The sequence below is a fragment of the Dipteris shenzhenensis genome, chromosome 10, assembly GCF_047967505.1.
Source record: "Dipteris shenzhenensis isolate YYH24624 ecotype China chromosome 10, Dip_SZ_1.0, whole genome shotgun sequence".
Taxonomy (NCBI): Eukaryota; Viridiplantae; Streptophyta; class Polypodiopsida; order Gleicheniales; family Dipteridaceae; genus Dipteris; species Dipteris shenzhenensis.
In genome coordinates, this window is record NC_141605.1 from 40140703 (window position 1) to 40156192 (window position 15490).

Sequence of the window (15490 nt, forward strand, 5' to 3'; positions counted from 1 at the left end):
GAAGTGGAGAAGCACCAAACTTGGCCTGAATGATGTAATGTGGTATAGACGGTTTCCCCAGGATCATCCGTGAGAGCATGAGAATCTGCAGGTGCTCCACCCGTGTCCACTCTATCTCTGACATGTCAGGCCCCCAACAAGGGCTGCCATACATACCAGCTGGTCGGCGGACCAAGGAGTCGAAGAGAAGAGCCTTGGTCCGAGGGTCCTGGAAGTGGGAGTGGAAGCATTGTCTCTCTAGCCGAGCCAGTGAGGTGTATCCCCTGCTCAGTCTGGCCTGCATCGCTGGTCTCATCGTGAAGATCGGGCCGGAGAAGATGACCCCCAAGTAAGTGTATGAGGATATGATCTCAACTAGTGACCCACCGAAGTAAAAGCATTGTAAAAGTAAGTGTATCAAGAATTTCCGGGCACCTAAGAATAGGCATTAGCTTGATTGGGGATCTGATAGAGAGTGCATCAGAAAAAGCATTGTAAATCAGCCGTCCTACAATCTGAAAGGTTTATTTTATAACATACTTTGTCGATTTGTTGGACATGAGTTGCTTTCGTTTGTAGTCTCTTAAGGTTCGTAATGTGTCTGAACATAGAAACTTTTTTTGGACTTGTAGGCTGTCCCATCACGGACCATATTGAGGTCCACATTACGAGCCTCCTAATAGGCCAAGATTCTTTGGTGGGGATAAAACACTGGCATTCGATGTCTAGAGCTCACATCATAAAGCTTGGTTAGCATGGAAATACACGAGTTGCGCAGCCACCTTGTATCATGTCCCCGCCTAGCTCCAGCCAGACATCTTTAACAATCCCTGACCACTACATTGGCAATGGCCAAGTATTACAGTACTTTCAGCCCCTGCTGTGACAATGTCCTGGCTTTTTTATGCAAGATTCCAGGCTATTTAAGTCAAGCTAGAAGAACCATGAAAACCTACACAATCTTCTGGAGTTGGGGAGTCTGCATGAAGCAGCAGCTTATGGGACATAGGGGTGGACTAAGCCAGGAGGGGAGACAAAAGTCGAGGTGAGAGCAAGAGAAGCGGCAGCAGGAGTTGAAGGGTTTGTGAGCATGGTTAAGAGTCTGTAGAAGGACAATAGTAGCTGAGCGTAAAGGCTGCAGGGGGAAGGAAATAGGGCAGAGGGAGGGACAGAAAAGGGTGATTGATGGGGTTTGGTTTGTTTGTTTGCTGTTTCCTTGTATTTTGTTTTTTCTTTTTTCCAAAAAATGGCCGGCTAACTTTTGAAGCAGTTCACTTTTGAGCAGTTCACTTTTGAAGCAGCTAACTTTTTGCATAGTGCATTTTCTGACACATGAAGCAATTCACTTTTTGCAGAGTGCGTATTTTGACACATGAGTAAAATACATGACATGATGCATGTGGTGCTATATGTGGTGGTTCAAAAATAAGAATTCTAAAGTGTGCTTTATTGTTGTGCCTGCAGAATCAGTTTTTCATTTCTGGATTTGATGACGATGATGCTATTCATAATCGTGTGCTGCAAGCTTTGTTTGATCGAGTTATGCAAGCTCATATGGACAAAAGATGCTTTCGGGTTGTTGTGGTGATACCTTTGTTACCAGGTTTCCAGGTTGTCACTGTTACTACACGAAATCTGGATTTCAGTGCTGAACTGCACGCTAACCTATTTTTCACACTAAGCATGGTCATCATATTGTGCAGGGTGGTGTGGATGATGCTGGAGCAGCTACTGTACGAGCAATATTGCATTGGCAATTTCGCACAATTTGTAGAGGGAGGCAGTCCTTATTGCAAAGACTGTATGATACTATTGGGTCAGAAGCAGAAAACTACGTGTCTTTTTATGGACTTCGGAATTATGGAAAACTATCTGAAGGTTGTCCACTAGTTACCAGCCAGGTAGAGTGCAGCTAAGAGTTTCTAGCTCCCTGAAGAATGGACAAATTTCTTGGGAAATTTTGGTTTTCTGTATTAAGACTAGTAGATGCGGCATTCAAGTAAATGTTGGACATGGGCCTGTGTGTGTCTACTTTTTTCTCAGGTGTATGTCCACAGCAAGGTCATGGTGATTGATGATAAATTTGTCTTGATTGGCTCTGCAAACCTTAATGATAGGAGTTTGCTTGGGTCACGAGATTCAGAGGTAAGGATCATCTGCCATTTCAATGATAGCTGAAGATACTATTTCATTTCCTCCACTCAAAAAAAGTTAAGTAGCCATTTAGCTCATGAAAAATACAAACACATATTCTCATTCATTAATATATTGCTTATCCCTCTGTGAAGATATGCATCTAATTTGATGAATCTAAAAAAATACGAAGGATAATTTTCATGGTGCCGAGGAATTCATATGCATACTTATAGGTTCACATGGATTTAATGGATATTATTGTGCAAGGAATTCATATGCATCCTTTTAGGTTTACTTGGAGCTAATTAATCCTTATGGATCTATATAGGTTGTATAGGTCATTGAAATCCCTTACATGTTCCTATTAGTCCTTACAAACTCTGCTAGTCATTCTTGTTTATCCCTTAGAGTGCTCAACTATCCTTATGAGTCGTAGGAGACCCTGTGGGTCCTTAAACATCATTATAGGCTTGTAAGGACAAGGATGGGTCCTTACAGATCCTTATGGGTTCCTCATGAGTTCTAGCTATTGAAAGTTGTTTCTAATGGGTCTTATTCATGCCAATATATATTTATGGGTGCTAATGGGTCCATATCCATCATGATGGGTTTATACTAATGCTATTGGATAGGCTCACGACTCACTAGAGGGTCATTTAGAACTTGTGATCTCTTAATGGATCCATGTAGGTCTTTGTAGGTGCTCAAAATTGTTTACACATTTTATTGTAAACGATTATGGTCCTCCACAACTGATCCTTTATAGGTCGGGGAAAGGATATTGTGTTCCTAGCTGTAATTGTCCATGGAAAAGGCATTTAGAAAATAATTTGGCTGAAATATTCCTGTAGTATGATGTGTCCTCTCGTGTGCCTTGGACATCGACCAGCTCTAGTGTTACTGGTTTCTGCACACAACCTACTTGAGCAAGTTAATGAAAGCGATGCTGGTTTCTGGATCTTTAACATTTGGACTTCTCTTTGGTTTTTTGTGTCTAATGGTTATGGATGAGCTGACATTTTGCTGCTCTATTTTGATTCACCTATCAAGTCTCCTTTTCACACATATACTATGAGTAAAAAGTATATATTTTTTAGCAAACAGTGCACCAAGTTTTGGAAGAGTTAAAGCATGATAGATGGTTTGTCCTTTTCTCCTAATTGGTGGCTTGTTTGATTGCGTATCTGCAGGTGGCAGTTGTTTTGGAAGATCAGGAGTTCATTGAATCCTACATGAATGGCAAGCCTTGGCAAGCTGGAAAATTTGCTCACTCATTACGGATGTCCCTTTGGGCAGAACACTTGGGTTTACCCCAATCAGAGGTGATCTTTGGTTCATTTGCATTGGAAGGAATCAGCTCATGTGATATAATATTGTCCTATACTACAGAGATTCGCTATCTGCTATTGCCTGTCATGGGTGCTTGAATTTGCTATAACTTGTTTGGTCAACATGTTTTTCTCTGGAGTTAGCATTGTGTTAAAATTTTATTAATGCAGAAGATGGGATGTGTTACCTTATTATTCATATCTTTTGGGCCATATTCTCCTCTTCTGTAGCTAGATCTGATAAAGAAATGTTAAACCCTTGAAGGCTATTCTCAAACTATTTCTTAGGAAATGGTTTTGAACGTAGACAATATCACAAGGTAGTAGATATCCAACTCTGGATGTTTATCTTCAAATCTAAACGTGATGATGTTTTTAAAGTAGCTGTAAAGGTGAATAAAATAACTTCAAAAATTGTGGGACAATGAATATTGTTGTGAGTATTGTGCTGAACTGAGAATCAAACGGATTGCTCTTTGTTGGATATCTTTAATTCACGTTTTTGCATAAACAGCACTTTCTTTTAGAAAGAGCTATGGGGAATTGCAAAGGCATTGCCAGTGTTTCAAGTGCACATCATTTAGATGGCTGGGGAACTAGTTAAGCACCTTGAGATCAATCAGATTGGGCATTGCCTTGGTTTCTCAGTTAGCACACAGACAGCCCACATTGGTAGCTGGATGCCTACAGAATGGTGCCGGTAGCTCGGTAGAGGACTGCTCAGGCCAGATCATCAGTAGTGGTCCTCTGATCCATCGCCACCTTCCTCAAGGAGAAATTAAAGGTCTAGGTTGGTCAAGCTTCCAGGTGGAAAGAGTCACATAAACGGCGAATCTTTGAACGTACAGAGCATTAACAAGAGAGTGCCCTGACTCAGATCCGATCTAAATTTGTCTCACATTTCAACACTTAAAGGCATAGTGGACCATGAGTGCGATTCGGAATGGACTGCACTCGTAATGAATGGCCAGCAAGGATTGACATAGGCAGGGCATTACACATGGCGGCTCTCAGGATTCCTTTGAATCATTCAAGGCAAAACGTGGTATTATTGGGTGACAAGGCAGCAACTATACGGCTAGCTCCTTCCTTTGGGCCTTATTGCTCAACTCCCATCACCTTGAGCTTTTTCCTGCTAGCAAGTCCTCTGTAGCTACCAAGTCGTTTCCTCTACATACCGTCTCCTTTGTCCCCGCGGCTCTTCCCTAGCTCTCCAAGTCAGAGTCTATGGTTTCCAGAAAGCTCAGACCACCAGTTGAATTGCCTAGTCAGGACAAGATTTTCCTAGCGAACCTTGATTGAAGCTTCAAATGGAAAATTTTCCTCAGCAACATTTCTCGACATCAGTTAAAATTCCTCAGCAACATTTCTCAATACCATGTCAGCAATGTTTAGGATGAGTAATATTGGCAGATCCTGGCATTTTGGTAGACCGGGAAATCAGCAGTCAAGCTGCACTTGCTCAGTCCTAACTTAGCGAGCAATACCAGACCAGACTCCTTGCCAATCACGCATTGATGATTTTTGTACGAACCAAATCTTGTTGTAACTTCTATTTAATCCAGGGGTACAAACAACTAAGGGTTCTGTTTTGTTTTATTCCAAATGCATCCAGCCCCCTATGATCCAGCTCATTTGCGCACACACTCATGAATGCAATTGTGATTTTAATCTTCTTCCTGTGGACTTGAATGTGTGACTGTTCTCACATTATTGGAATCACAGTAATCAGATGCACAAATCCTATTCAACATTCCTCAAGTTGTACGCTACAAATGCATCAGTTCAGAACACACACATACACACACATGCACACATGCACACTCTCACTCACTCACTCTTTTCGTAGTCAACATTTCTTAAGTTGTAGCTACAAATGCATCGGTTCATCACACACACATACACACGCATGCAGTTCGCATACATGCACACACATGCACAATTGTAGCCATACCGTCAACTATCTTCTAGTGATTGAACATGAATCATTCTTCACGGGCTTGCGAAGTGCTGAGGGACAAAGGCTTGATCTTCGGCCAAGGTAGGTCAGTGGAAGCTGCAGTCCGGAATTCGTAGAAACTTCTAAGGGGAACAAGAGGGGAAGCTGTGTGACTGGCCTACAACATCTGCATGTAACTGAATAGAGAATATTACGGATACAGTTTGCACCACAATTTTTTCCTATGACCATGCATGCCCTTTGTTTCTAACCTCCAGGTCATTTTGGTTAAGTTGACAAGTTCCTGCACAGTGGGGAGAGAAGTGTGAAGAAAGGTAAAAGGAAACAAAAGGAGGGGATAAGAAAAGAATAAGGTGAGGCTGAACATGAGACATGCCTCTTTTGGCCCTTAACATGTCAAATGCCTTATGCAAAGCGCCTCCACAGGTAGATATTTTTAGGTTCAAATCACCTCATGGAAGAGGAAAGTTCAGGAGCATTGTAGTACTAGAAAGAACAGAGTGAACTAAGTGGTAGGGATTAGTGAGACAACTACTTCCCTTTATTTCTCGAGGTTGGAGTACATATACTTCTACAGTGCCACCAACATATAATGTTGGGGTTAAGTGTTATTCGATGCTAAGGATCTTAATAAAGACGAGCCTCTTACTACTTGATCTGTAATTGTAAGAGGTCCAATAAAAGGAAACCATGTACTCTTATACTCATTCCCCTTCATGGTTTATTTGCTTGAAAACACGTGCTTCATTCATTATTTGAAGTTAATATGCACCAACCCTTTTGCTATGGAATTTTGTGGTGTAGAGGTTCTTATTATTTGTAGTGAAAATGTGTTTCAGCTGAATTTGGTGGTCGACCCTATTTGTGAGACAACCTATAGAGACATTTGGATGACAACTGCACAGGTATAACCTCCCCCCCTTTTCTCATCTCTCGATATTCCCCATCCCGCCTCCCCCCCCCCCCCCCCCCCCCTGCTTGCGCCCATTCTTCAACCTAGAAGTAGAAATTTTCCTCCTATAAAATTAGGCAATGACATATCAAATAATGTTTGGTTAGATAGAGAAGTAAGTCTTCTATTTTGAAGTACATTTGATTAGTACAGGAATATGTTTTCTTTTTTATTATTGTATCTTTAACATTTGTGTCCCATGGACCTTGACGGGTCTATAGTGTATGTGGAAGCAGTTCCAATGTTCTTTAGCACCCAAATGAGATGATGCAACCAACAACTTACTTCTGTCCCCATATTTTTTTTTGTTCTTCAAGGAGCACTTAGCCTCTCTGCTTGTACCCGAAAGACCCTTAGGGTCTTTCAAAGATAATAATAAGGTTTGTGTGTGCGTGTGTGAGAAAAGAAAGAAAGAAAGAAAGTTTATTAAAGTCTTCGGAAGATCGATGGGTCTATGAGACTGTAAGAAAACTGATACAATAAGCTGAAAGGGTGGAGTTACTGAAACAAGCATCATCACGCATGCTAGATGCTAAATGCTACGTAGTCATAAAAGCATCTGTACTACTTAGTCCTAACATTAACATCATCATCATCAATATTGGAGGTCCCTAGAAGGAAGATCATGAAGGACCCAATGGCTAGCAGGGCTGTGGTGGTGTAAGATCAGTGATAGAGCATTTGCGGCTATTTGTGTGTGTGGTCCGGTGTGGCCTCCTAGCTATGGCTTTGCGTCCGACAAGGGCCATGGTAACTCCTGTAGGTCGGATAGGTTGCGTCCGCCCTGGGCTTGAACATGGAAAGGATGTCTCCAAGCATGATCTGTGCGTCCTCCCTCTGTCAGGTGTGTCGTTTCACTGAGAGAGAGAGAGAGAGAGAGAGAGAGAGAAAAAGAAAGAAAGAAAGTTTATTATTGTCCACTAAAGGCCAAAATGGGCCCATGGGACATCAAGAACTCTGCATACAAGATAGCACAAAATCAACGTGCCACAAAGAAGAGGCATCGTCGAATATCATCTAAGTGCTACACAATACAATGCAAGTGAAAGTACATAATGTCAAATCTGAGCCTAAATACAAAGTAAACTAGATGCAAGGAAACCGACCGGAGCGTGATAGAGCCCAGCCTGATAGAGCTCAGGCACACGCTATACCAGAGGACAGAGACCAGGAGGAGCACGAGGAGGTCAGAGCTCACACAGGACACATGCCTCCACCCTGTGGATGTACATATGAGATGGTTTGTAGACGCCGCAGGATCTTGTTACATAGGGGACGTACTCGTCGCTTCATCTCCAGACGATCCAGGATGATGGCAGCTTTTCGGAGGAGACTTACTCATGGAGATCTCGCCCCACCAGCCGCTCACCTCACCTTTGCTCAGATTTGTACTCTCATAGCAGGAGGCAAAGTCGATGGACAGGATTTCCAGTATTATTTTGGTTCTCAGACTCCGTGACACCTGGACTTGTATCTTTGCATTGGCATATTGTACTCATCCCCCCATTTTGCACCCAGGGGCTGTGCTGATGGTCTCTGAGGTAGTCTCGTCGAAGCATAGTGGCCTCCCTGACATAAAGAGCTAGGCAATGCTGATCCTCGTAGTCCATCACTCGTGAGAGAGGTCCAAAGCCATCCGTGAAGAGACAGTGGAATCTACCTCTGAGCTCATAATATAGCGGGCATCTGCAAATGAAGTGCTCCTCTGACTCCACCTCTCCCATGGTGCAACAAGGGCAGATCCTGGTCTCTCGGCCTGGTCGCCGTCCATCCTCCATGCGTCGCATCCTACCAGCCTCTATCTCGAGCTGATGCGAAGAGACTCTAAGCTGGCCAAGGGCAATCCTCAGTGAGTGGGACATGTGGATACCTGTATAGCCTGGTGGAATGACAAATCCATCCTCTGAGATCCGAAGGAAGTGGTCACGATATGTGGCCATCTTCGTCGGAAGCTGCGTGGGATAAATCCAAGTGCGATACGTATGAAGCTGCAGCAAGTCTGCTCTCGTGACCTGGCTAAGCTCGTGGCGAGTCAACTCGAGATGAGGGGCATCTATGCTGTATCGGAAGGGAGGTAGTCTATCCATAGTCCAAGAGATGTGAGCCACCAAGTGAGTCTGAAGTACCAGCAGTATCGGGCCCCAGATCGTGCCAACTCCATAGAAGATGCAAGTGCTAACCATGGCAACCGAGCTCTGCCTGCTGCTGAGTCTCCAAACTCCCTAACCCTATGCAAATACATGACCGACTGAAACGGTGCATCCAATGCAAGGGGAGTAGCTCCAAACTCTGCTAGCATGATCTCGTGCGGAACTGTAGCCTTGGCCCTAATGAGCCGAGAGAACATGATGATCTGTAACCTCTCTACTCGTCTCCAATCTGCAGTGCCGAGGTCTCCTGCCCAGAAAGGAGCTGCATACATCGCAGCTGGTCTCACCAATGTATCAAAAAGCAAGGATTTCGTATCGGGATGCTGAAAGTGGGACTGAAAACACTGACGCTCAAGATGAGCCAACGAAGCATACCCTTTACTAATCCTATCTCGTGCTGCATATGTCATGGTGAAAACCGGTCCCCTGAAAAGTGCACCCAAATAAGTGTACTCTCTAACAAGCTCAATGGGCTGTCCGTCATATGTGAAGCAAAACTCATCCGTGCTATAAATACGATCAGAGGTGTTGAAAACCATAACCTTGGTCTTGCCAAGGTTTACGGTCAACCCCCTGTCCTGGCAAAACCTGTGGAGTGCCTCAATATGTGCCTGGAGGCCCTGAGCAGTAGAGGAAATGAGAACCACATCGTCCGCATACAGGAGGATAGGAATGGAGGATCTTGAGAGAGTAGAGCCCACACCGCCTGTCATCTGTATAAACATCTCTAGCTCATCAATATATAATCCAAAGAGAGTAGGAGAGAGCGGGCAACCCTGCTTCACCCCAATCGTGCTGCATACCTCCTCTGAGAGCCCCTCACGTGTTCGAACCCGACCAGTGACCCTCTCATACAAAGCCATGATAGCCCACTGTATCTCTCCACTGAAGCCCATCTGGCGAATCCTCTGAAACAATCTGAATCGCGGAACTGTGTCAAATGCCATCCTGAAGTCCACGAAGCAACAATAAAGCCATTGCCTTCGTGACTTCGCCTCCTCTACTAGTGCCCTGAGTGTGAGGATGTGGTCAAGTGTCGAATGATCCGTGCGAAATCCAGCCTGCCCTCTGGCTCTGAGTCCTGTCATCTCGGCATGGTCATTTATACAGCTTTCCAAAACCGATGCATAGATCTTGGCCATAACGTGGCCAATCATGATGGTCCTGTGATTCGACGGCTCCATAGGGTCCCCCGACTTGTGGATAGGTACTATGGTATTGCCTAACCCGGACTGTGGTAGGCCTGTACAAACAGACTCATTGAAGAGACGGGAAAGAACAAAATCTAAGGCATCAATCCCATGGATTACATACTCCGCTTGCAATCCATCATGATCCTTAGCTCTCCTGTTCTTCAATCGGTGGACTGCTGCACGGACACTCTCTGGTGTGAAGAGACTAGATGAAGCTGGCCTAGGGGAATGGGATAAATCGATGGTTGGCTGATCTGGAACATCGTATAGAGCTGAAGTGTATGCAGACCAGACACGTGGATCTGTGAGGGGGCTCTGAGACTTCGAGCGGAGGAATTTTCTCCAGAATTCCTTGGAGTCACAGCTGAAAAGCAAGCTTCTCAGCTCCTCCTCATTCCGGGCTAGAAATTGGCGTTTCTTGCGCCTAACCAACCACTTGTAGTCTCTCTTGGTTTCGGCAAGGAGGGGAGACTTCTCCTTGGTCTCAAGGTGAAGTTTCCTGCGGAGTTCCTTACACTCCTCGTCATACCAACCGTTGCAAGGAACAAGACCAACCGGTGGGAGACTAGACGAATGACATGTGGCAGGAAACGACATGTGAGCGACAGAAACGAGTGAAGTATGTACAAGTTCCCACCGGTCCTGCGTGGATGGTAGAGCATCTAATAGATGAGGACGGAGTAGGCGGCTGAGGTTCTGGCTATATACATCATCGAACTGGTGGTCGAAATGAACCTCGTAATAGGGTTGGCGGTCATGATAACGAGGGGGGGGTGGGTCATGGGAGACATTAGTCAAAGTAAAGTGGATGAGTGCATGGTCGGCAGAGGGCATGAAGGGGCTAACAGTAAGGCTATGGATGGAAGGGACTAGAGTCGGGGGACCTATGATGTAGTCGATCACGCTAGTACCACGCCCAGAAGCAGAAGAGAATGTAGGCATGGAAGACTGTGGCCACCTGGACAAGCCGTTATAAATGACCATACTGTGCGAGGTGAGGAGCTCCAGTAACTGACGTCCCTGATCTGTGGGCTGTACTGTGCAGTCTGATGAAGTCCGACAGAGGCTATCATCGTGAAATGCTGGGAGTATGACCGGATCCTCCATGAAGTCATAAGTGAGGGCCTGTCTGTCTGAGGTCCTCGCGTTGAAGTCTCCTAAAAGGATGACTTCTCCGCGATGTGAAAAATCTGCAATGTCCGCTGAGAGATCCTCAAATATGGACTGGCTTGGTCCAGTGGAAGAATAGATCGGCTGCGCCGGGGGGAAGTAGCAAACTGCAATAAAAAGATCTCGCTGAGGGGCTCTGCGGCAGATGCGTACCCACAAGAATCGGGCATGTGAATCCGCTCTCTCCACTGTGATGATCCGATCGAGATGCTCTCTGTACAAAATGGCCACTCCTCCAGATCCTCTCACTCCAAATGTTCGGGTGTGCTGCCTGAAGGCAGATCTCCATGTATACCCTGTCACTCGTGGCAAAGGTCTCTCTGGACTCTCGTGTGTCTCCGTGAAAAAGATGATATCTCTCCCAAAGAATGCCCCCCGTAGATTGCCTGGCTGTGCTGTAAAAGAACCATTGCAGTTCCATACAGCGATGCGTAGACTATCTGACGGGTGGTGTGTCCCATCAAGCGGTCGTAGCAGGAGGTGGAGGTGGGGCTATATTTGCTGGTCTGTCATCTCTAAGCACTGTGGGAGCACGCCTCAAAGTGCCTGTGATGAGTCTGCCATCCCTGATCACTGCCCACTTGCCCTGAGCTCGGGCTGCATCTCTCTGAGGCATGAGCGCCTTGCGCTCCTCAACCTGTATCTGAGTCAGATCCTCGTCCATGGAAATCTGTGGGTTGTCTCTGAGTGTCCCTCTCCTCCTGAGGGCAGCTAGACGTGCCTGGGCATCTCTGAATCTGATAATGAGGGGCTGCTCTCTAGTTCGATCCCTTCCGACTCTATATGATCCTACTATGCCATGATCCTGTACTCCCAGTGTCTGAGAGACAAAGGTCACAGCCTGTGTCATCGTGGACTCTGTCGCCGAGGGCAAGATACCACGAATGCGAATGTTGAGGGCCTTTGTGGCCCTCTGCTGTGACTCGGCCAATGTAGCTGATAGAGTCGATCTCTGAGGCTGTGATGGCTGACAGCGGACGACATCCACCCACTCTGTGGCTCTCTGGACCTCTGTCTGAAGGGAGGTCAAACGCTCCTCAACCGCTGCTACTGCTGTAGTGGGAGATGTGTCTATGTGCTGAACGCGAGTCTTGATCTGCTGCACTCGCTCTGTGTGTCCATGAATCTCTCCAGCAAGAGTCCTATGAGTCGCCTGTAAGACCTGAAGATCTGTCCTAATAGACAAGATCTCCCGATCCTGCTGTGTCACTCGATTAGCAAGAGATGCAACCTGAGCTGTAAGTAGAGAAATGGTCTCGTCCTTCCTGTGAAGCATCTGAAGGGCAGCTCAGAGGTGGGTCTCAAAGTGCTGAAGCTCTGGTAGGATGTGGCGGCAAGGACAAACAGCACAAGGCATGGAAGGAGAAAGAAAGGGAGAAAGGGGGGAAACCGGTAAGGTGGGTAGCAGGGATGAAGGAGAAGGTTGGAAAGGAGGAGAGAAAGCGGGTACTGGGGATGGAGAGGAGGGGATGGGTAAAGTCTGTAGAGAGGATGAGGAGGAGGGAGCCTCTGGCAAAGTAGGTAAAATAGGCAACAAAGGGGGGGAAGAGGTGACAGAGGGCTGTGAGAGGGAGAGCAAGAGGGGTGGAGAAGGGGTAGGAGAAGAAGGAACCTGAGAGGGGAGGGGTGAAAAAAACTGCGGGTACAAAGTAGCTATGGGCGGAAGATGAGATAATGGAGCTGAAACCGGTGTACCTGCGACTGGGAGTGCGGCAAGTGCGGGCACTGCGCTGGGCGGAAGATGAGATAGTGGAGCTGAAACCGGTGTACCTGCGACTGGGAGTGCGGCAAGTGCAGGCACTGCGCTGTCCTTTGAAGAAGATGCAAGTCCTCTTCTACTATAGTGCAGCATATCGGTCGTGGCGGCCATTGATGTTGCTGTTGTTGCTACTTCTGTAACATGCTCGACGGTGTCGGCCATGTTTAATTACGGGAAACTGGCAGCATTGAAAAGCGGGAGATGGCGAGCGCTGCCAATGTGCGATGAGAGAGAGAGAGAGAGACAAAGAGAAGAGAGATTTAAAATTAAAAAAGAAAAGAGAGAGAGAGAGAGAGAGAGAGAGAGAGAGAGAGAGAGAGAGAGAGAGATTAAAGTCTTCGGAAGACCGATGGGTCTATGAGACTGGGAAAAACCTGGTACAAACCAGCTATGAGGGTGGAGCTACTAAACGAGCATCCACACGAATGCAAAATGCAAAAATGCAAAATGATAGTACTAAATACAACATAGTCATGTGAGTGGTCGACTACATATCAATCTCATCATCATCATCATCATCATCATCATCGTCATCAGGACATTAGGGTGGATGATGATGATGATGATGATGATGATGATGAGGGAGAGAGAGAGAAAGAAAGCAAGAAAGAAAGTCTATTAACGTCCACTGAAGACCAAAATGTCTATGGGACAGCAAGAAACCCTCTAGTACATCTGCTTTAGGGAGGGCACATGGCCAGCTCCCAAGGAATGCAAAAGCAACCCACATTATTTTAGAGTACCTACATAATAGTCTGAAAGAGTAAACAACCATACATTAGTTTAAGACTGAGAGTCTTTTGGTTTTGATTTAAACTCTGCCCATTTTTCATCCTTTGTGGCAGCCTTGACTTTAGCTAATTCAGTTGCCTTATTCTTGAGTTGAGCCTATGTAAGCTCCTCTGCTATCCATACTTTGGTACCCTTCAGCTTGTAAGATTGTCGAAGGAGCTTGATCCACATATCTTTTGACTTTAGTGTAAGGATTGCATGACCTTTTTAGTGCATAATAGAAGTTGGCTTGGAGTCGTCATCATCCTGCTCATCATCATCCACCCATTCAATGTTGGGCAAGCTTGCTTTGATCTTTGTCAATATTTCACTATATGTGTCCTCTTTGTACCAATCTTCTGGGAGTCCCCCTATTCTAATCTTCAGCGCATTATCACTTCTAGCTTCGTGTTCTTTAATCTCTGCTTCAATATCAGACTTACTTGCTTTGGTGTCCACTTCCACAATCACTTCCTTCTTAGCAGTTTGTACTTCAATGTGAACAAGATCTTTGACTGTAGAGACTAGCTGCGGGGTAGGGGGGAATCCTTACAAGATTTTACAGCCTCATCAATTACTGTTTGCTTACCAGGCCCTTCTAGAATGTGAATTCGAGCCTTTACTTTTGCCAGTTCCAATCGTAGCTCTCTCACTGCCTGCTGCAGATAAAAAATCTGATCCTATTGCCCAAGGATGGGTCGTTTTGAGCCTTCTTGTTGGTAATTCCGTGCATAAGGAGAGGGTGTCGTCATGGCTGCAACTGTAGAGTACCGAGTTGTTGGAGGTTGAAGGAGTTGAGGGGGACTTGGAGAAGAGGGTAGGCCAGTCCATAATTGGCTGTCTGTTGAACCCCCTAGCTGAACCTAACCCTTGGGTTGGGTTGGGGGTTTAGCCCAACTCAGGATTAGGGTTAGTGTGCTTGTTGTTGGCTGAGGTAATTGCTGTCTGAGGCGAAGGGCTGACGGTGGCGGGTAGGTAAATGATGAGACAATCTCGTCTGGTGATCTGTCAAATTAAATTACTCCTGATGCATCGTGACTCGAGATGTATTGAAGATCATGAAGTTGGTTTTACCAAGGTTGACCTTCAGATCATGCGACTCACAGAAAGATTGTAGTGCATCTAAGTGTCTCTGGAGCCCCTCTTTTGAGGACGATAGGAAAGAGGGGACGATAGGAGTACCACATCATCTGCATAGAGCAATATCTAAATTAGACTGCCTGCAAGAGAGCATCCAGCCCCTCCTAGTGTCTGCATGACTCCCTTAAGCTCATCAATGTAGAGACCAAACAAGGTGGGTGATAAAGGGCATCCTTGTTTGAACCCAATCGTACTCTGAATCTCATCTGTCCATCTAGCTCCTGTCCATCCATTCATCACACCACCGCGGTACACTGAGCTTCATATGCCTCACTCACTACGGATCTCCATCGGACAGTTTCGGGTATCATCACACCGCCTCCGCATAGAGAGCGGCAGAGCAGAGGGGATTCCTAGGGAGCATTGCTTATGCGTATTGTGCGACTGTCAGGAGGTTGAGTCGGAGGAGCATTTTATTTTCAGGTGCCCAGTGTACTACGAGATCCGAGGTCGCTACCACTGCCTCTTCAGTGACGGCTCCAGGCTCCTTTCCAAATTCCTCGCCTACCCAGATCAGAGATGCCTCGCGGCCTTCATTCACGAGGGAGTCCGACATAGAGAGTACTTAATCAGGCGATAGGGCTTGGCCACATCATCAGACACCTCTCAGAGCAGGATCACAGAGTTCTTCCCATCGAGTGACATTGATCGTCCAGTCTCTAGCCGTCGACGTGACAGAGACTCCGACCTGACGATCGTAGCACGACACACGAGACATCGAGGGGACACATAGATCACTCTGGGGGACCTCCTGTCATTGTTTAGACTCGGGATACGTCCCACGGGACTCACGGTGGCTCTAGTCTTGCGTTGAGCCTTGTCCAGGTGGCCGAGACACACGGCATCCCTTGACGGGCACTAGCATCCCATCACCGGCTATGCACCAGCGAGGGGGACAGACATACGGAAGATTCCGCTCCGCTCCAGTCCTTTTCTTTTCATTGTTACATCC

At 46.2% G+C, this 15490-nt stretch overlaps 1 protein-coding gene across 2 annotated transcripts in view; it reads left to right on the forward strand.

Annotated features, from left to right (window-relative positions):
• PLDP1 (phospholipase D P1) overlaps positions 1-15490 on the forward strand; it is a 117588-nt gene that overhangs the window by 92830 nt on the left and 9268 nt on the right. The window contains exons 14-18 of one of the 2 annotated variants that reach the window (XM_087380233.1): positions 1444-1590; positions 1683-1880; positions 2023-2124; positions 3306-3437; positions 6243-6308. In XM_087380233.1, the coding sequence (XP_087236359.1) occupies positions 1444-1590; positions 1683-1880; positions 2023-2124; positions 3306-3437; positions 6243-6308 (645 nt within the window). The remainder of the gene's footprint in view (positions 1-1443; positions 1591-1682; positions 1881-2022; positions 2125-3305; positions 3438-6242; positions 6309-15490) is intronic. The other variant, XM_087380234.1, reaches the window with a different exon arrangement.